The sequence below is a fragment of the Saccoglossus kowalevskii genome, chromosome 18 (assembly GCF_978046115.1).
Source record: "Saccoglossus kowalevskii chromosome 18, keSacKowa6.1, whole genome shotgun sequence".
Classification (NCBI taxonomy): domain Eukaryota; kingdom Metazoa; phylum Hemichordata; class Enteropneusta; family Harrimaniidae; genus Saccoglossus; species Saccoglossus kowalevskii.
This window is the reverse complement of record NC_140658.1, coordinates 9,344,378-9,366,922: the sequence shown is the minus strand read 5'-3', so window position 1 is coordinate 9,366,922 and position 22,545 is coordinate 9,344,378. Positions and strand designations below refer to the sequence as shown.

The 22,545-nt window shown below is 33.8% G+C and overlaps 1 protein-coding gene across 1 annotated transcript in view; it reads left to right on the top strand.

Annotated features, from left to right (window-relative positions):
* Positions 1–22,160, top strand: part of LOC100373834 (acetyl-coenzyme A synthetase, cytoplasmic-like) — a 32,181-nt gene extending 10,021 nt beyond the window's left edge. The window contains exons 3-16 of the mRNA XM_085493377.1: positions 3,114–3,217; positions 8,982–9,054; positions 9,892–9,967; positions 10,389–10,500; positions 11,197–11,312; positions 11,928–12,120; positions 13,093–13,226; positions 14,279–14,411; positions 14,503–14,559; positions 15,618–15,698; positions 16,877–16,985; positions 17,292–17,491; positions 18,239–18,284; positions 18,587–22,160. Of these exons, the coding sequence (XP_085349503.1) occupies positions 3,114–3,217; positions 8,982–9,054; positions 9,892–9,967; positions 10,389–10,500; positions 11,197–11,312; positions 11,928–12,120; positions 13,093–13,226; positions 14,279–14,411; positions 14,503–14,559; positions 15,618–15,698; positions 16,877–16,985; positions 17,292–17,491; positions 18,239–18,284; positions 18,587–18,789 (1,637 nt within the window). The 3' untranslated portion in view covers positions 18,790–22,160. The remainder of the gene's footprint in view (positions 1–3,113; positions 3,218–8,981; positions 9,055–9,891; positions 9,968–10,388; positions 10,501–11,196; positions 11,313–11,927; positions 12,121–13,092; positions 13,227–14,278; positions 14,412–14,502; positions 14,560–15,617; positions 15,699–16,876; positions 16,986–17,291; positions 17,492–18,238; positions 18,285–18,586) is intronic.
* Positions 22,161–22,545: the final 385 nt, after the last annotated feature.

Genomic DNA, 22,545 nt, shown 5'->3' with positions numbered 1-22,545 from the left:
ACTTTATGGCATTATTTGATAAACTTGATTGAATTGAGCCTCTCAACTATTTCAAATATTGTTAGTTTTGATTAGTCCTTAGACCCTGTCACAATCTCAATTATGAATACATACATCATTAGATGATGAGCATTATATTGGTAATATTGAGACACTGCTTCTCACAGATGTATTTAAATGTATTTAAATAGATTATATCAAAATAAATTGCAGGGTATATTTTTAATGCATTTAATGTCTGGCCAGGTGCATCACTTTGTTTTTTCATCTGGGCAGTCATGTTTGATGTTATCTTATAGTTGGAAGGTACTCAAATCATGCATTAAAGATTAAGTTTAAGATTACATTGTATTCATTTGATCCATTTCATGCACTAAGAATTTCTTTCAAACGCTATAGATAAATAATTTGCACTTTTTAGATAATAAACTTGCCTATTTAGTATTATTATTAAATGCTGCAAGGAAAACACAACTGAGCGTTATAGCAGAGGACAAATTTTATGACAGAGATTTTGAAAACAAGAATTCAGAAACCATCTTGAAACTTAGCCCACTGTACAATAAACTGATTTCAATCTGTCTATACATCAGGAACAACCTTCATGCACTTTGTGCTACTGAAGAGTGAGAGACTGTGGTAATTATAGTTAACATAAAGTCTCTATTTCAGTTGTCGCTTTAATTCAAGACTCAGGGAACAGACTTAAGGTAGAGATGCAGTTTATTTGTGAATTTCAATCAAAAATAGTTTTTTTCGTTTTTTATATAGATTTTTATCTAAAGAACATTCTGTGAAAATTTGACCAATGAATTCTTATTGGAACACCGTTAAAATTGCTGTTTATTTTCTGGTTAAAAATAAAAAACACTCACACGTGGCAATGTTTATGTCCAATTGCCTAATTTGCATGAGTAACCAAATAACAGGACCTTTGATTGACAATATGCAAATCGAGATTGTACGGGTCATAGTTCATTCAATTCACGCATCATTCAGGAATGATTGAAATGTCCGAAAATGACGCCAAAATACACCTTAAAAGTCCTATTTTTTTTCTAAATCCCATCCCGAATTTACGGCAGAATCTGGTCCCTCAAATAAGGGACACGTGAGCTTTGATTCTAATCGCATATATTGCACTGGGTCGGGGAGATACAAACTTTCGTGTATCTTTTATCTAATGGGTACCTGTACTTCGATCATTCGCAAGTTTTGCTAGGTGGTGCGAGACAGCTTTGTTTGCAACCGGACGAACTCCGTTTAATTCAATGAAGCAAACAACTGACAATGCTAAAATAAATTGCAGAGGTACGCTAAAATTAATTGAAAACAAGCAAATAATTTCAATGAAAAATAAATCACAGAGAGAGGTAACTTGATACATTAACAACTCTTTTGACGCGCTGACCGCTTCTCCGCGTCTGATGTTTTGTTTTCCTTGTCATAATACTTACTGATTGATGATTTTGTTTTGATTTTTGAGTTTTTTAGCCTGCAACTCGGCCACGACCTTTGCTTTTTCCGTGAAAAATGGGGAAGTTTACGTCAATTTGACGGAGATTCCATTTTTTTAAAACTAACACACTGTTTAGCACTCCGATTTTTTTCATTTGCTGATTTCTATTCGGAAAAATTCAACCGCTCGAAAATGCACCTTAATTTTGCACTCTTAAAACATGTCAGATTTCCAACACTAATTATTTAATCCAACACAAATTATTTAAAACCGGTCGAAATTTTTGAACTTTTACGTTGCAGGCGACCGTCGCAGGTAGTACAACAGCATGTTTTGTACGTACGTCCGTGCGCTGATTGTCTGCGACTGTCTTAGAAAATCCCTGAATAAGGCGTTACCAAAATCGTAAAAAAATAAAAAAATGCCTTCTTAAAAAACGAACAGAATTCAAATATTTCTTTTAACAAATATGTTGCAGTGGGAAAAATGGGATTGGAAACGCTGAACAAAACTTCTGTGCCTCGCGTTTCGATTCTAGGATTACGCGATTTGTCATTATTGTGCGTTCGCTTCCTGGAGTTGGTTCTCAATACTACATAACAATTATCGAGGATAAATAATTTAATATCCCACTTTGTACTCTTCACGGTAAACCATAGGCTCTGAAATACTCGTAGATTTTTTATTGAAAATACATCGAAGAGAAGCCATGATGTTTTGATCGTGATAAAAGGTCACCTTCCTAGGACCGCCTCCTGTTTAATAATTCATGAGATGACGTCATATTTACTGGGCATTGACACGTGTTTTTACCGACCCCATCAAAACACTGGTATGAATGACGTGTTTCTGATTTATATATTCAAGAGCAGTTGTTCTGGTCCAACGATTTTACATAAAATGTCTATGTCTATACGTTAACTTTCAATTTCAATAGTCTAGAAAGTATGACAAAGTATGACAAAGCAGTAATTCCCGGTTTAACGCGCAAATATGCAAATTAGCCTTTTTCTCGTCTTCTATTTTTGGTGAATTCTTGGGTTTTAAATTAAAATAGCTGATAGACGCTTTGGCCATTTGCCTCGAAAATTTCACACATTATTGACAAGGTGTCCCCCCTTCAAAATGCGTCCAGACAGTTTATTACGGCGAGTGGAACAAAAATAACAAGTCTGCAATTAACATGGATATATAAATTATGCAAAAATAGAAAAGAGTGAACTTTGAGGTCATGCTGTGGGACTTTGAAAGCCGTTAGAGAGATGAGTGGACGCATTTGAATTAGTAGTATACCAAAGTATCCAGTGATGTAATTTTACCCACAAACGGACTTGAAGTTTTTAAGCTAATTTTTTTTAAACCACTTTTGTCCAAAAAAGCATATTTTTGACCCAAAATCAAAAACGCATTCTGGATATTTAAAATAAAGACAAGTTTTACAAAGTTTGTATAATAAGCTTTCAGAAAATATATAACATGTTGGATATATAATACCATCTTCATTGTCTAATTACTCAATTAAAAAGCAAGCCGAATAAACTGCATCTCTACCTTAATTTGGTTCTACAACAAGCATCACAATATGTTGAAAAAAAGTACAGTCAATCAAAAAAGAATACTCAGAATTGTTTGTTAATTTATTTTTTCATCTCAGGCGTCAAGAAAGGTGACAATGTCGCTATCTATATGCCGATGATTATAGAATTGGTAGTTGCTATGTTAGCATGTGCTCGGATAGGAGCAGTTCATTCCATTGTGGTGAGTAGAAAACAAACTAACAAATTAGTAGTGTAAGATCTGTATTAGAAGCTGTATCCCTAATGGAAGTCGCACCCATTTTATTTGAACAATTGACAACCCAAAATTTTTCATTTCTCATATGTGTAGATGTTCTTATAGAAACCACATCCCCTCTGTTGCATTGTACCATTTTAATAGAACCGCAGCTTCTAATACAGATTTTACAGTAGGTGATGTCTAAAGCCTCTTTTCGATGGACTTTCAGCATTTGTCAAAAAAGCTATAAATAATTGCGCGAGACAGAGGTGAGACATTAACTGTACCCAGTCTGCTCAAGCCAAAATCACATCTGTTGATGACCTTTTCATAATTATCCTGAGTTAATATTTCACGTCACAAACTCCTTTTTTTAGCTCCGCTGTCGACTTTGTCGAGCGGAGCTTATCATATGAGTGATTGTCCGTCGTCGTCGTCGTCCGTGTCAATGTTTTACTTTTTCGACTTCTTCTTGAAAACTACAAGCCTAAATGCTTTGATACTTGGTGTATATGTACCTTGGGTAGACCTCTCTTAGGTTTGTTCATTTCATGTTGATATCTTTAATTCTCTAATTTTGGTGAATATTTTTGTCATTTTTGGTAAAAACTGATATTTTCGACTTCTTGTTAAAAACCGCAAGTGCAATTGCTTTGATATTACATATATAGGTACTACATGTGGACCTCTCTCAGATTTGTTCATTTCGTGATGATATCTTCAATTCTCTAATTTTGGTGAATATTTTTGTCATTTTTGGTAAAAACTGATATTTTCGACTTCTTGTTAAAAAACGCAAGTGCAATTGCTTTGATATTACATATATAGGTACTACATGTGGACCTCTCTCAGATTTGTTCATTTTGTAATGATATCTTTAATTCTCTAATTTTGGTGAATATTTTTGTCATTTTTGGTAAAAACTGATATTTTCGACTTCTTGTTAAAAACCACAAGTGCAATTGCTTTGATATTACATATATAGGTACTACATGTGGACCTCTCTCAGATTTGTTCATTTTGTAATGATATCTTTAATTCTCTAATTTTGGTGAATATTTTTGTCATTTTTGGTAAAAACTGATATTTTCGACTTCTTGTAAAAAACCGCAAGTGCAAATGCTTTGATATTACATATATAGGTACTACATGTGGACCTCTCTCAGATTTGTTCATTTTGTAATGATATCTTTAATTCTCTATTTTTGGTGAATATTTTTGTCATTTTTTGGTGAAAAGTGATATTTTCGACTTCTTGTTAAAAACCGCAAGTCCAATTGCTTTGATACTACATATATAGGTACTACATGTGGACCTCTCTCAGATTTGTTTATTTCGTGATGATATCTTCAATTCTCTAATTTTGGTGAATATTTTTGTCATTTTTGGTAAAAAGTGATATTTTTGACTTCTTGTTAAAAACCGCAAGTCCGATTGCTTTGATATCACATATATAGGTACTACATGTGGACCTCTCTCAGATTTGTTCATTTTGTGATGATATCTTCAATTCTCTAATTTTGGTGAATATTTTTGTCATTTTTGGTAAAAAGTGATATTTTCGACTTCTTGTTGAAAACTGTAAGTCCGATTGCTTTGATATTACATATATAGGTACTACATGTGGACCTCTCTCAGATTTGTTCGTTTTGTGATGATGTCTTCAATTCTCTAATTAATTTATTTTGGTGAATATTTTTGTAATTTTTGGTAAAAAGTGATATTTTCGACTTCTTGTTAAAAACTGTAAGTCCGATTGCTTTGATACTATTCATATTGTTCATTTTCTAATGATGTCTTCAGTTCTTTAATTGAAATGTGCATTGCTAACAGCGGAGCTATCTCAGTCGATAGGCTGCTTGTTCATTTAACTGAAACATGTGTTACAGTGTTTTGAAAAATATGACAATCTTTTGAAATACAAATAATATGCAGTCTCTGAATCAATGTATATGCTTATGTATATACCTAATTCTCAGTTAAAAGCAGTTCAGACGATTTTTGTTCTCAACAAAAATTCCCCGATAGGATCCACAATAATGAGAAATACGCGCATTGAAACCACAATGCATTGTATTAACTGTACGTACATGTTCAAAAAATTATGTGATATAATAAAAAAAATACGAAGGTTTGTAGAAATAATACCGGTATAGACTATAATAAAAAATATATAACATGTTCTCGCATAGTTTACTATAAAATAAAGTGAAAAGTTACATGGAGTCAGGTGTAGGAAAAAAATAAAATATGTATTTAAAAGACGGTCCTTCAAGACTGCGATGAAAAACTATTCTGGTGGCGATGTATTAGGTGTACCCCATTCTGTAGTTGCACACCCAGAATGTATTGTTTTCCTATGCTAACCACTAATGGTTGTTGGTGGCCTCTGAATGAGGTAGGTAAAGAGGTTACAAGTAAAACATGTCATTTCACGATGTTGACAATCCAATCTTGTAAATACAGCTAGGATTCCAATTATTTTTTTTTATAATTTATAAATCATATGCAATCTTCTATTATTCTTTGTGAATTTTTAGCACCAACGTTTAATCCAAACCAAGCAAAGTGTTCTGACTCTGCACATGTCGAGGATGGTCCGGGTCCAAGAAGCGCCCCAAACGAGTTAATTTTTGGCTTGTGTTAAAAACATTCATCTGAATGCAGTATTAAACAATCTGTCATAGACGCTTGGCGGTGTGTGAGTAGGCAGTTGACAACCAAATGTAAATATCGTTCTCTCTGACGACACTGAATATATGGCTAATGTGTGTAATACTAACCTTTAATGAGACTCCTTAGCTACCTTGGTATATTTATACTTGCATCTTAAGGCTACTTAGCAGCTTTCTAAATATTTATATAGACTACTTAGCTTGTTTGACATTCTACTAACATCTATAAAGGCTCCTTAGCTTTCTTGCTATATTTCTACTACCGGTAATGTCTATAATGGCTTCTTAGCTTTATTGATAATTTTTTTGCTGATTATCCCAAAAATATGAAGTGAATTACGCCTATGGATGTGTTTAATACAAATGTTATTATACCATAGACCTGTTTTCTAAGGGTTATGATTATACACAGTATATCATTTACTATCATAACCATAAATACTATCATCAGTTCATTTTTAAAGTAGTGTGTTAATACCTTTGCCACATGATACCCAAGGTATATCTCTGAGTTCATAATAGGTTCTTTGTAATGGGATGTGACAGCCGCTTCACCTCAACATGTGACGGCCGCGTCATGTGATCATGTGACAGATGTGAAATCACCATGTATGGGATTTCATTTATAATCGTAGTGTTACAATAATGCACTATTGCTAATTGTCAGTTAAATCTGAATTGTTTGTAATTTAATAATTTTCGTATTGGCTTAATTTTCTTATAAATCTGCCTGAACCGTCCCTATATGTCGAAAATGACTTGTAAGGCCAAATCGAAGAAAATCTCTGTTTCCAGTAACCATATCTACCAATTTTGAGGAAATAATGAAAAAAATATATTATGCAAATGAGATTAAAATTATTTATTTATATGCAAGTTATGGTCATTCCACCAATGTTGTATTTTTTGATTTTATGTACTTTTTACAATGTAGTGAATGCCTAGCATCAACATATTACGAAGATATATTCTGAAAATTAATTTTTCACGTCTGTAGTTAAACCAAGTTTATGTTCTCACAAAAACCTTTAAGTACAACTCATTTAGGAGAAAATAAAATAAATAAATATTAAAAATTAAAACAAAAGCCCTGCCTACCTATCTACCCAAATTTTTTTTTAGGCCGGTAATTTCAAATTTGTTTTATTTGGTTTAAGCCCCTTGCTCACTGCAGTACAATTGTTTTGGGTGAGGCTGTACAATCTCTTCACAATGGTCTGATCTCAATTCACTGCAAGATCCTGTGTTATGCATGCAATCTATTGTGAATACAGTTCAAACAAAGGTCATAACATCATAATGGTGTCAAAACATTTTGTGGTGTTCGACCACACTTAATAATGTGCTACACACATGATGGGTAATTTTGCTGAAGTAATTGTATCTCCATGTCAAGAAAGATCTCGTCATTTCAACATTATCTATTAAGAGTACCGGTAATATTGTCTCTTGTGGATTGTGATCTGTGCAATTAAAGATGGGCAATCTGATCACTACACAAATGACATGCCCTGTCTAAAGCTCCTCAATGTATTCTCGCCATTTATATAATATTGATGTTTCCAGTTACAACACAAGTCACTTAAGAAACGTGTGCGTCTGGGTTTTTTCCTTAATTTTAGAGAGAAAAATAATTTTAATGAAAAATCATCAATTCAATTTCGAGATAAAAATAAAAAAAACTGCCTGCATTTAAAAAAATTAATTAATTGACCAGAAACATTTTTTTTATATATTTATACATGTATATACATTTATTTATATATATATATATATATATATATATATATATATATATATATATATATATATATATATATATATATATATATATAGATGATTGGTAGTGTATTTTGTTTTGTCATTCTTATTTCAGTGTTTTAGTACACTATTTAAGAAAAACAATATAAATATAATGTGCTTCTGTTTTTCTGTGTTTTGGTACAATTTTATACACCTTTGAACACTGCAAATTATACGATTGCTAAAAAAAATGGTTTATAGTGTCTTGACATTGACATTTTTTCCATTTATTCAACAATTTTAATCGTGTAGTTTGCTAACTGCCTTTAGTATTTTGCTGATTAAACAGCAGTTTTGTCAAAATTCACAATAGAGGGCAGTCACATGAGAAGACACCACTAAACTAGAGGTTTGTGCTACACAGTGTGAATACTGCCATATAATAATCACTGGTAACACCTTACAAATACCAAGGAAAATGTTAATAAACAGTAACTCATCAGCATACAGTCATGACATATTTTGAGACTGCAGTTTTAATATAATAATTTCATTTTATGAAACCTGATGTGTGTGGATAAATATTTAGTGTGGCTGTCTAACATTAGGGAGATTGTGGATTTAACTCAAGTGATCGGCTGCACTCTTAGCAGTTGAAACAGAGTACATTCTACCCACTTGTCAGTCTTGTATCATCTCCAGTTGGAGGGAACATAAATCTGTTGGTCACATGTGCTGTGCTTACCCTTAGTGCATGTTAAACATCGCAGAATTCTTGGTCCAACATGATTTGGATTACCACTACTTATATCAAGAACTTCCTCCCATTCCTGAACTGGAATTGGCTTTGCCCATTGAATATCGTCTGATTTATACCTTTTCGCTGAAGCTCACCATTCATGGCCATCTCTACGAACCCGTGCATCATCGTGTTAAGAAAAGCTGTATTTAACCCTTTATGATTTGATTGACAAAAACATGCAACCTTGTTTTTTGGCTTTGAATTTACATTGAAACCCATCACAACACATGACTTTGTCTTCTATTTACCATGGAAATGCACCAGAGCATGCATCATTGTTTAATTTCGTTGATAGTGAATACAGGTTAATGAGGGGAAATTTTCAAAGGTATAATGTTGAGAAAACGACTGAATAAATGAAATTTGGCTGGCAAAGATGCCTGTTGAATTGCATAATTAATAAATAAACAAACAAAAATTGACTAGTATTTCTCAAATTTCTGAATTTACATGTGATCTTATCGTGGTGTTCAGTTTTCTTGTGAGAATATTGGCTTAATATTTAATTTTTGTTTGTTTTTCACAGTTTGGTGGTTTCTCATCAGATTCTCTTGCTGGACGAATATTAGATGCAAAATGTGGAACACTAGTCACTGCCGGTAAGTTTTAGTAGTGGTAACCACTGTCAATTGCAATACTGTGAGTACCTATAGGGGATGTATGATATATATTTGATGCCATTCAACCATAGACAAGAGGGTTATGGTTCAACTGTAGATACATGTATATTCATTCTAGTTATTTTCTGATAGACGCATGCTTTCAAATAGATGCTCTATATATTGAAATATTTGCATATATATTGAGAGTTTATTTATAGATTTATCACATGATCACTTTTAACCAATCATAGGTGCATGCAATTATTTGATAGGCAGAGGCTCAGTCACTGGTTTATGGCTGTCAGTGTACATGCCTTTAGGCCAAAACAAAATGTTTGGCTTTTCTTCATTGATTGCATCAATTGGAAACCTAAACTCACATTTTTTTGCATATAAGTATCAGTGCAATGCGCATACGATGGGAAATGTTTATTGCATATGTATTTCTGTTTCAGAGGATGCTATCAATCAGAATCAATTGAAATAGATATGTTACCTCTTTAATGCATGTATTAAATATTATATGTTGATCATGGATATTGTTGTTCAAAAAAAAATGAATTAATTTTTCCTGGGACGAAAAGCAAAATGATTTTTGTTGCCTTTAATAACATGTAAAGCTGATGAGCCACATTCAGGCAGCACTCCTCTGACTGAATTTGTTAACCAATTAGAGCATGCCTTACTTAAAATGACCATATATGTAACATTAGTTCTAATTGCATATGCTCAAAAAGTAAAAGTACGATAGTAAAATTAAATGTCACTGAAAATAAATGGTTTTACAGTACTTGCTGGCTGATCTGATTTGTTGATTTTTCTTTGTCTTATCAGATGGTGTATACAGAGGTCCCAAACTGATTAATTTGAAGGAGATAGCTGATGGTGCTATTGAGAAATGTAAAGAACAGTAAGTAGACTCAAATTATACTGGTGTAATAACTGCTGTGTCTATGGTTATATATCATTTTTTTTGTGTCCCTTTACGCCAACCTGAAACACGGGTAAATATGTATTTAAAAAAAATGGTATCAGCATATTGGTAACGCCATTGTGAAGGGCATGACCCCTTAAAAGGGGGCAACACTTGCGACGACTTATTTTTATTTCACTATACTTTATACTTTACCAGAATAATGCAGTTAGTTTTCTACAAAAAAGTTATCAATAAAGTCTTGTATTATGTCAGACAGCATTGACCCCTCCCCCATACACTGCAACTTAGGGAAATTTGTTATTCTGCTAGGGAGTTAGTTTGACAGCCTATCTTGAAAAATTAAACTCTACAATTTGTACATGAAAGTTATTTTTCGCTTTGATTTGTTTTCCAGGGATTTTAATATTAAGAAGTGCATTGTGGTACGCCATGTTGGTTCCTCGGCTAATGGTAGCGGTGATAGATCTTCATCTCCAGAGGCTAAAAGACCATGTAAAAATATGAAGGTATTAATAAATGTATTCTACTCAAATTTGTAACTGAGCTAGAAGATTGACTTAATAAGGGGACTCCAACAACCAAGTAAATAATTAGAGGTTATTTATGGGTAATGTTTCCTGTTACCCATCCTCAAGCAGCAATCATGGGTGATATCGAAGATAAAATGTCTCGAGGGAAAATTCAAACATACGAATAAATGCTGATACAGATTTTTTACGGATGACAAATTTTATTGATTTCATTGCTAGATGTATAATAATACAATGTAAACTCATAGTTGCTGTAGACATAGAAAGTAAAGTAAGCAAATAACACAGAATAAACAGCAAGGTAAATACTACGTCAAATTATAGTAAACATGTACTGCGTGCGTGACGAGAACCAGCGCTCGCGTGCAGCACCTGATCACCTAGTTTCACGCCACTACACATCATCCCCTCGGCCACTGGGCATTCCCAAAAATAGATGTTTATTACGTGCAGAAAGCATGAAACTTGTCCACGCGATCCGTGCCACACAGCGTGACAAGAATGCAGCAAAGGCCTTTCATATCTGGCTGTACTAGGATTGTGAAAGTAATGGTACAGCATTATAACAGTGAATAAGTACTGAGAAATAATTGTAAACTCATAGTTGCTGTAGACATAGAACGTAAAGTAAGGTCTCTTAATAATACAATGTACATGTTTGTATTTCACTAGACACCATGGAATTCTGATATAGATATATGGTGGCATGACTTGATGTCTGGTGTCAGTGACCAATGTGAACCTGAATGGATGGGTGCAGAGGAACCACTCTTTATGTTGTATACAAGGTACATTTCTTTTTACTTTTTAAAATTAAAAGAAATCTTAATGCCCTGTTCAGTGTAACAAAATATGGCCAATAATGAGACGAGTATAACATTTAACTTTAGTCATCATTCAAAAATTTTAAATCCGTTTTTTTTCAAAATTTGGTTCAAGACTTGTTTCCAATAAGAAAATGTGCCTATTTGGTTCAAAATTTTTTAAAGAAATATTGAAAAATACATAAAAACAGCCAGCAGGCTAACTAAAATTTGGTCTAAAAAAATGATGATGCTCAATGGGTTAAAAAGTAAATTGGTTTATTTGTGTTTTTATTAGAAACATATGCTCTTAATAGTGCTAATACAGTGCAGTTTGAGCATACCCAACTTATTAACCTTTTCACCACTAGACTTTCTCGCTCAAATTTTTCTGCACTTTTTTCTTATATTCTTCAATATTTCTGCAAAATTAACCCTAATTTTGGAGCCAACTGACAACATTTGAGTCAATTTTCGGTTTTTAATTAAATAATTTGGCTATATATCTCATGCATGCGTGGCGCGACGCGACGACTACCGCCCTTTAAACTAGGTAAACTAGTAAATTAAAACAATGTTTGTGGTAAATTTTTGTTCTAGCGGTTCAACTGGCAAACCTAAAGGTGTTCTGCATACTACTGCTGGTTATATGCTGTACACAGCAACAACGTTTAAATACACGTTTGATTATCACCCCGGCGACGTCTACCATTGTACGGCTGATATTGGGTGGATCACCGGACATAGCTATGTAGTATATGGTCCTATGGCTAATGGGGCAACCAGTGTTATGGTGAGTGATATCCATTATTCTATAACCATGTCTAGTCGAATGTTTGTGACCATCTTTGGGTAGTTCCGCTGCAATTTACCTAAAGGTGATCATATCCTTATAATATCTGTATAAAAGCCAACATACTGGTAGACTTCTCTCAGATGTGTTCATTTCGTTATGTTATCTTCAATAATCTAATTTTAATGAATATTTTTGTCTTTTTTAGTAAAAAGTGATATTTTCGACTTTTTGTTAAAATCTGCAAGTATGTTAGCTTTTATGTTATGTTTATGTTATGTACCTTGGGCAGATTTCTCTTTGATTTGTTCATTTCGTGATGATATCTTTAATTATCTAATTTTGATGAATATTTTTCTCATTTTTGGTAAAAAGTGATATTCTTGTTAAAAACCACAAGTCTGATTGCTTTGATACTAAACATATTGTTCATTTTCTAATGATATCTTCTGTTCTTTAATTGCAATGTGCATTGGTAACAGCAGAGCTATCTCAGCTGACAGGCTGCTTGTTAATATTGTAAAAATACTACTGATAATAGCAGGGATTAATTTTCACTGAAAAGTAATTTTTGCTGTCATGTGTGAAGTTTATTTTCACTAATTTTTGATGAGTTGAATGTAAAAAATATTAAAAATATACTCCAAGTAAAAATAAATTCATTTTGCTGAATTATTCCCCTGACAGTAACAAGTCATGGGGAACAATTCAGAAAAATGTCTGTATCAAAAGTGAATTAGGGACAACATCAAAAGTTCAATGTAGGATAAAAAACCTAATTCCTTTAGTTTTTTCCCAAAAGAATGAAATTCTAAGGTCTAAATAAAACCGTTTTTGTAGGATGGAAACTTTTTGAGGTCAAAATCCGACATCAATCTTTTGACGTCGTCCCTTAACTATGTCATCTTTAAATACGTCAGACATTGATTAGTTTTCTTTCTAATATTACCTATATTCTCAATTATATTTCAGTTTGAAGGTGTTCCAACTTATCCCGATGCTGGCCGATGCTGGGAATACGTTGACAAGTACAAGATTAATCAATTCTACACAGCTCCTACAGCAATACGTTTACTTATGAAACACGGTAAAAGTTTTGTTGAAAAGTAAGAATAAATCAATTTCAGATATGTTATTTTGAAAGTTGACAAATATGTGATATACACACACTGTATATAACTGTTTAAAATTACAGGGGTTTTTCTAAACCAGGGAACAGGGGCACAGCGCACTGATACTCTCGGTTGGCGCCCTCTTACCGAATTGCCGAATGAACTGTCAAGTCATAAATATATTTCTTGAGCTGCATACTTCCGTGCTGCCGTACAACATGAAATCTTTCTCAAATATATGTTTCTCTGTGAAAACTCCCCAGCAACACAAGCTGACAATGTCTCTAGACACCAAATACTCTAAAATTAATCCAACAATATTTCAATGACGATAAATACACTGTTAAAACGGCACAGAAACCTTCCGATATGGAGTTTCCAGGTCGATCTCCTGTGTGTGCTCCCTCTAGTTCATTTTTTCTAGAAAAACCCCTGCAAAATATCTAGGTTTAACTCTACAGGGGATAAAATAAACATGCAATTTCCATAGAAAAATTAGTGAACATTTGCTTAATATCGTTAGGCCTTGCATGCATGATATAAGGATCTTATATGAACAAAGATGGTAACTGATTACCAAACTAAACTAGGTAATTTCATTTGTTATTGGAAGGTATCGAATGAATCACCCTTTGTATTTGGTACATGTTGCGCCTTGGTCACAACTCATACTTGTGTTTCCAATAGAAGAGCGCATTGGATTGTGAGAAAATCTATGTTTCTCAGCACAAATGTCGCACATGCATGGTCCAACAACCACCACACTTCAACAATGAATGGTTGTACTTCCTTCACACTATAGTGCTTCTGTATCCAATTTAAACATAGGAAATGTTCAATAACGTGAAATGATGTCAATGTTAGTGATGTTGTTTACCCCTACATAGCAAAATATGAACATTGGAATGACAGCATTTTGAAATGAAAGAATGAATGAATGAATGAATGAATGAATGCGGACATAGCTTTTAACAGAATGGTAAATTCTATTGTTTTCAGTGCTATATATAAATATATAAATTAGACTGTAAATTATTCTTTTTCAGACACAGTCGAAAGTCACTTAAAGTTTTAGGTACTGTTGGCGAGCCGATCAATCCTGAGGCTTGGGTGTGGTATAATAAGGTGGTAGGGGAAGAAAGGTGTCCCATTGTTGACACATTCTGGCAAACTGAAACTGTAAGTCTACATTTATATTTCTTTGGTACTTTATGAAATCACCATTAAGTTATATTATTTGCATAATTATTTGTAATTCACTTTTTTACAGGGTGGCCATGTAATAACTCCATTACCAGGATGTACACCAACTAAACCTGGTGCTGCTGTGAGTTCCATTTATTCTCAAATATGTTTATAGAAATTTAATTTTAAAATACATGTGTTGATAAGCTGTGACAAAAGTAGATGATAGATAAACTGTTTTTACTTTGTATCATATCTTACAAGTGTAAATAATTATTTGGCTCTTATGTTGACAGTCACTGGGACAAAACAAACGAAAAGTTGTCATTGACAATGACTTGTTGATTTATGTGCTTCTGTTAGCCATATTTGCTTTATCAGTGGTGAATGTGTTTTGTGACATTGTCTCTTTAGACTATAGTGAAAATAAGTCATTTTAATACCGAGTAATCCAAGTTTTGGATTATGTGTGCTTCTATTGGAGATGCATTTCTTATACTTGCTAACGAATCGCCTGTGCTGATTCAAACTGGTGTCTGGAGATCGTTATCAGATTAGGCCATCCCATTTTTATTAAGAGGCCAAGGTACTTTTAGAGAGGAGCATGATCGGTATATGAATTTTCCATAATAATTTTTATCGTTTTTGTAATTGTACTTTTATAATTTATTAAATTTAAAATAGTGCAAAACAAGAAAAAATATGAAAATTTAGCATAAAGTAACGACTTGAGAGTGCACCCCTCTCAGTAAATACCATTACCTTCTTTTGAGAATGAGGTGGCCCAAAGTTTATCAAATTGATAACAATCTCCAGACATCAGCACAGGCGATTCGTTAGCAAGTTTGTTGACGATGTTGGTAATTAGGTGTTCCTTTCATTCACGTGTCTATAGTAAAACAAAATATTGTATGAAAAATGAAAACAGTTTCTTTCAGAATAGATATGTTAACTCATGGCCAATGTACTATATGGCCATTCATTTCTTTGACATTTCCTGCTGATATTTAAGCTTTTTTCTAATCAAATCAATATTATGTTTGTGCCAAAAAAGAATGTCCAATTTTCTTTACAGTAATATTAAAGTATTCTATGTATGTGTTTGTTTGACCATTTCTCGTAATTGATGTCATCTTCATTGCATGATACCACTAAATGTGTACATCAGTTATGACAGTTGTACTTATCCATTGTTTGCAGTGTTTCCCATTTTTTGGGGTTGAGCCTGGGATTGTTGATGATAGCGGTAAAGAAATAGTAGGCGAAGGAGAGGGTTACTTGGTAAGCACCGTACTCGACCACGTTAGCGCCCAGGGGCCTCAACTCAGAAAATCATGATTTATTAGGGGTGGGTGCTTACCCGAGCACCCCCCTCGAAAAAGAGTGCAAATGAAAAATTTGATTCATCAAGTGACAGATTACGTCTTTGAGGGAAAATCAAATTATGGAATTAGTTGAGTCGTCATTGATTTTCACAATGAAAAAACAGAAATGATCACAAAAAATATGCACATTTTATTACAATATTAATTACGTACCACCAGAATTTATGAAATTAAAAAAATTTGAGTTTGTTGGAACACAGTCGAAGTCAAAATTGTCATAGTATCTCCACTGACGAAGGTGTTGGATCGTACACAAACTCTCGATGAAAATCACTTTCCGCCATGATGCATTTGCAGATTTGACCTGCAGCAGCGTCCTTTGACCTAATGGGTCAAGTTGGTTATTAACCAATCAGAATACTGTGTTGTACTGACGCAATTCTCCGGAAATTCCCGAAGACTTTTCGGTAACGCAATGCGGAAGTGAATTATCGATGTCGAAGTACGATCTGTTGGAATTGATTTCAGCGAATAAACGACATGGTTTTTCCAAAAAAACTAGTAACTAGCCATTTTTGAGAGGTAAACTGAATATGGCATGACATATTTACTGCATTTTACTTGTATTAATAGGTCATTGTCAAAGCGTAGTTTACGCACTTTTACCGTGTTCTACGCATTCACAACATGTTCACAGCGGTCGATATCCACGCTGTATCATATAAAAACGATTACCAAGATTCGTTACGCAAGACCAAGTTTTAAATTAGTTGCATTTTGAAGGGGTGGGCGCTTTGCCGAATGTGACCCCAAATATAAAAATTGCACAAAAGTGGGGGGTGGGCACTTGCCCTGGCATGGGAGCTAATGCGGTCGAGTACGGTATTATTAAATATCTATCACTGAAAACAACTTCTCATTTTGTAAAAAAGACGGATCATCACTCGTTCTAAAACATTTCAACACTACTCATTCAAGTTGTTATCAAAGCATGTCGTCGAGCATGTGCGCTAAGTCAGACGAGTACAGTATGCTTATAACGCAAAAAAGAATGGTTTATTGAAATTTCTAAAAGAAAAAAAATCGTGTTTATTTTTTCTATTATTGCATTAAACAGTACTCACTTGTTTGCAGGTTTTCAAAAGGCCATGGCCAGGTATAATGCGTACTGTATATGGAGATCATGAACGCTTTGAAAAAACATATTTTACCAAATTTCCCGGGTATTACGTAACTGGGGATGGTAAGTACAGGAACTGTAAATTTGTCACTCCTCACTATTGGGAAGTTTAGCAATTTGCTGATTTATGGACAGACGTAACACATGTGGAAACTCAAATGAAGTCTGAAAACAGAGACATGTGGATTGACCTCTGTGCGCCCGTCCATATCCAGCCATATCTCATACATGCTTGGACCGATCAAGTTCAAACTTCACACATACATTATATCAAACCTATGCACATGCATTTGTTTCATGATCCTTTTGAAGGTAGCTGAATGGCAGCCCATTTTATAGCTAAAATGTATCAAAATTGTTCCTTTCTAGGTTGTCGTCGTGATGCCGATGGTTATTATTGGATTACCGGTCGGATTGATGACATGTTGAATGTATCCGGTCACTTACTGAGTACTGCCGAAATTGAAAGTGTAATGGTGGAGCACCCGTCAGTAGCTGAAGCTGCCGTTGTTAGCCGTCCTCATTCAATCAAAGGGGAATCCACATATTGTTTTGCCTGTCTTGTTGATGTAAGTTGACTCTCATTGTCATGATTCTGTTAGTCCTATTTCATCTGAATAAAGAACTTTATACATATACATGTTCTTTTATGTTTTGTAATGTTGTATGTAAACATTGCAACATGTTCACTATGTGTTTATGTTTTGTAATGTTGTATGTAAACATTGCAACATGTTCACTATGTGTTTATGTTTTGTAATGTTGTGTTAACATTGTGACATGGATATTGCCTTGTAATGTTGTATGTAAACATTGTAACATGTTCACTATGTGTTTATGTTTTGTAATGTTTAATGTTGGCATGACATGTTCACTATGTGTTTATGTTTTGTAATGTTGTGTTAACATTGTGACATGGATATTGCCTTGTAATGTTGTATGTAAACATTGCAACATGTTCACTATGTGTTTATGTTTTGTAATGTTTAATGTTGGCATGACATGTTCAATGTCTTCTAATGTTGTATGTTGACATTGTAACATGTTCTCTATGTGTTTATGTTTTGTAATGTTGTGTTAACATTGTGACATGGATATTGCCTTGTAATGTTGTATGTAAACATTGCAACATGTTCACCATGTGTTTATGTTTTGTAATGTTTAATGTTGGCATGACATGTTCACTGTCTTGTAGTGTTGTTTGTTAACATTGTAACACTGTATTGTAATGTTGTATGTTAAAGGCTTATTTCATTTCTTACATTAATTATGGAACATATAGACACTTAATATGATATGTTTATATTCATTCACAGGGAACTGAATTTTCTAATGAATTAGAAAAGGAACTGAAAACCTTAGGTGAGTGTATTTTTTTAGACATTATATGCATCTACAATGCTTGAACTCAAACAAGTTCATCTCTTGTTAAAATAACACATTGACAACCATCGCCAACCATTTGATCCTAACATATAGAGTACAATTTGCATAGCCTCCAATGTGTTAACACATTGACAACCATAGCACTGAATACTGCCCATAACGTACAATTTGTGTGGTCTTCAATTTTGCATAAATTTACTGACATATGTACAAATGTTGATGATTTTCCCTTTGACGCACACATTCATTAACCAAATTGTTTTGTTTTTTCAATTCAGTGAGAGATAAAATTGGACCATTTGCTCAACCTGACATTATCCAGAATGCACCTGGCCTCCCTAAGACAAGATCCGGGAAAATTATGAGACGTGTTCTCCGCAAAATCGCTGTCAATGATCGTTCGTTTGGTGACATCAGTACCCTCGCTGACCCCGGAATAGTGGACATCCTTATTGATAACAGACCGGACGTTAAGGGCTAAAGATCAAAATTCAATTATGCAAATAGTTCAGGGATTTGCACTTTTATTGGGTGAATTATGAAAACAATGATGTTTTTCTGGGAAAAATTTAAACATTCCTCTTCTGTTTGAAATTGTAAAAATGTGTTTTGCATGATTGGTTAATATACCGAGGTAACCCAGAAAATTAATGGACATAATAGTAGAACATAGGACAGTTTGTGGTACAATGAAATCTAGTTTTTTACCAGAATGTCAATTTATATTCAAGTTGTGGAAGTTTTGGGGAGGGGTCTTTGAATAATTAAGCAAAAAAATGATTATTTAAAATTTGGCTATTAGTAATTATTTAAACAGTTGAACAATTGTAAATTTTAAGCAGTGTAATATTGAGGTTCTCAATAACTGTATAAGAGTTTAATAGACTACTTGTTGGCTCCAATATCTGAGTACTTTTGTTTGATTACTGGTACGTCATATAATCTACTAACTTGTTCGTAGCTAGTCAATACTTAACTCAAATTCCCACTATAATGGACCAGAACAGAGGCGATCATAATACCTCTAATCAGTGTACAAGCAACACCACTGATGAGAGATCCAATACTATGATATAGTATTGATTGTATGCCAAATTTATAATGGTTTCTGATCTACTAGTATTTATAATCAGGATTTCTGTATTTTACATTTCAACAGACAGTCAGTTAGCACCACACTTCCATAATTCTGTCTGTGGTGCTTTGCAAAAAGCTTCAATAAAATTATGCTCCATATATGTATATGGCGCTATTGTAACGTTTGCTGCATTTGTTCGAATGCGCAAGACCGTGACCAATACACATCATGAACGACGTAATCAGACAGAATAGTGCTCCTGGAACCTGCAGTCTGTTCTTTACTGTTGATAATTTCAACTTACTTAGGTGGTCTGATGGGACACATCTTGCATGGTGGTATTTTTTACTCAACATAATAGATGGTACATTTTAATGCCATGGTTTATGGTTAATCAATACAGTTTTTGCATGAGAACAGTTCTATCGTCAATGTATCAGCATAGAGCAAAATACTAAAACTGCCCTTACAAATAGGTCCATACCCCCTTTTTTCAAATATATTTCAAGAAGCATTTTCGAATTGAATGAATCGTGATTTATTTTTTCCCATAGAATGCCATGTATAAACACTGTAGTCCGCATACAGTAATATCATGTCTATCAAAAACATTTGGAGCCTGTCAAAAAAATGTTTGTTCCTGTATGACCTTATACAGCAATAAGCAATGAATTCACAAAATATAAAAAAACAATTCCAAAGAAAAAACTGTATCTATATATTGAAGAGACTGATTTTGTAACTGGAGAAATCTGTGATGTAACACAAGCTATCGTCAAATAAAATTGGCTATCGTGTTCTCTGAAGAATATCACGACTGCCTGAAGGTGTGTTGTCATTATAAGGTCACAAAGATGAAATCTACAATTGATAGCTCTTATCACATGCATCACCTAACAGGGTCTATAAAGCAATAAAAGCGGATACCATTTGTAGCTTTTATTCAACCTTGTGCAATTGTAGTTTTGTAATAAATATATATGTATGTGTATATTCAAATTATTTTTGCCATGAAGATCCCTTTGTATACTGGTAACCCAAAGTGAAATCTTTCAGGCAAGCTGTGGACTTTCTTTTCCAAATACATTGATTGTATATACTGTGTAATAGACTTCATTTCTGTTAATTTCCAATTTAGAAACTTAAGGTTTTACTGTATTTTTTGTGATCAAATATAGATGTTAAGTTGTTAATGGCAGAAAAAAAATCCAGTTGTCTGTATCCAAAATCTAATGTGGATTAAGGACTCCATACTTTTTTTTTTTTACCAGTTACTGGTGTACATTGCAACAAATATCAAGTCAGTGTGAAGCAACTTATTTTGACGTATCAAATTCTGTCTTGTATGCAAAAATCAACCAATTAGAGAGTGTCCAAGTTAGAAAGTTGTTTGTAACGATAGTTTTGATTGGCTGCTGATTCGTACAAGTGATTGTGTTTGAAGCAATCTACACCAATGGCTGTAGGTTTATCAAATGCCAGAGTAAATAATTGCTGTTTATGACACTGGCAAAGCAATAACTAGAGATTATACATGTCTGTAAAAATTGGAATACTACTAGTCTTAACTGTATGTATGGTAGCTCCTATTTGTTTTCAATGTTGGTACATATTTCACTGCTTTAACACATTGCCTCCTGACTCGCCCATTTGTAGAGGCTTTCAGCAGGTGATGTTATTACCTGAAATATGATCATTTCGTGGGTTTTAATTATGAAATGTGTATATATTTAGGGCATCTACTTTACACAGTGAAAAAAAACACAGTATTGCATACTGCTGGTTTACTGACTGGTTTTGGTTATCAACAATATCAAATCTATTGTGCATTTAATCCTGTTCGCTAATATGGTCAGAGACTTGGATGAGCTCACTCATTACATGTAAATACGCAAGGCAATTCTCATTATACAAAACTATGCAAAGTATCTACTGTTGAATTTACTGGGAATCTTGATGTTTTCTGTTCATTAACAGAGCACTGTAAATGTATATTCACTTCAACATGCATTCCATCCTGCAAAGTAAACTGAAACATTTAACAAGATTCAATGTCTATGAACAATTGACAGTCTCAAATTTGAACCTTTTTCCTATTACTTCTCTAAAAAAATCATGCATCAGATCAATCAGCTTCCTCAAGTCTTTAAACATGTAATCAATAGAACAGTGTGTCAGTCAATGTAAACCCTAACCACAACCACCTTGGGATACGGTAGTGCCCCACAGATACAAGATGTCAGTCATTTTAATGTTAAAAAAATCATCAGTCATGTATCAGCTTCTGGATCCACATCTCTGACAGGTTTTTGTTCCAACTATATTACTATATATCTTAAGTTTGATAACCAACGGGGACTGTGTCGTGCATGGCTTGTTTTCTTATAGCTCTTTATCCTGATTCCCTTGAAGGTGGGAGGGGTTTACATTACTGTAAAAGGGTTAATTATTCACAGGGTTTTAATTTTGCTTATTTCACTGACTGGAAAATGCGCTAAATTAAAACCCAGTGAATATGTAAAATTTAGCATAGAACACATTATCTAAATGATAAAACCACTGAATATGCCTGAAATGGTAAATCAGCGAAATTTAAACCCAGTGAAAATTAGTCATTTTACATTATTTGGCTCATAAGGCAATAACTGAATTTTATGAGCTCACAAGTCTGAGTAGTCAGGTTCAGGTACTCTATAATGGTGGATTTCTGTACTGTGAAACACTTGTGTATATATACTTAGAAAATTAAAGTTAATGAATTCTGGTATAATGTATTCAAGAAGTTATCTTATTTCTTAGATATTTTAGAAATGAACATAAACCATTGATTGTATGCAGTCTTAAAGGGGCGGTGGTCATCGCACTGCATGTGCGACATTTGTGTTGATAAACATTGATTTTCCCACAATCCAATGTGCTCTTCTAATAGAAATCATATGCACGAGGTTTGACCTGGGTGCGACTTGCAACTAATTCCCACCTGCGACTCCTTCAATATCTCCTACCGGTAATCACCTAATTGAAGCTTGATAACGTCTCAGTTTGTACTTGCTAATCTGCACAACAGTCAAAGTCGCCATCTTTGTTTATACGAGACCCATGCGCTGCGCGACGACTAGTATCGTCCTTTGAAATAAATGATCCTGAATTTAGTTTATA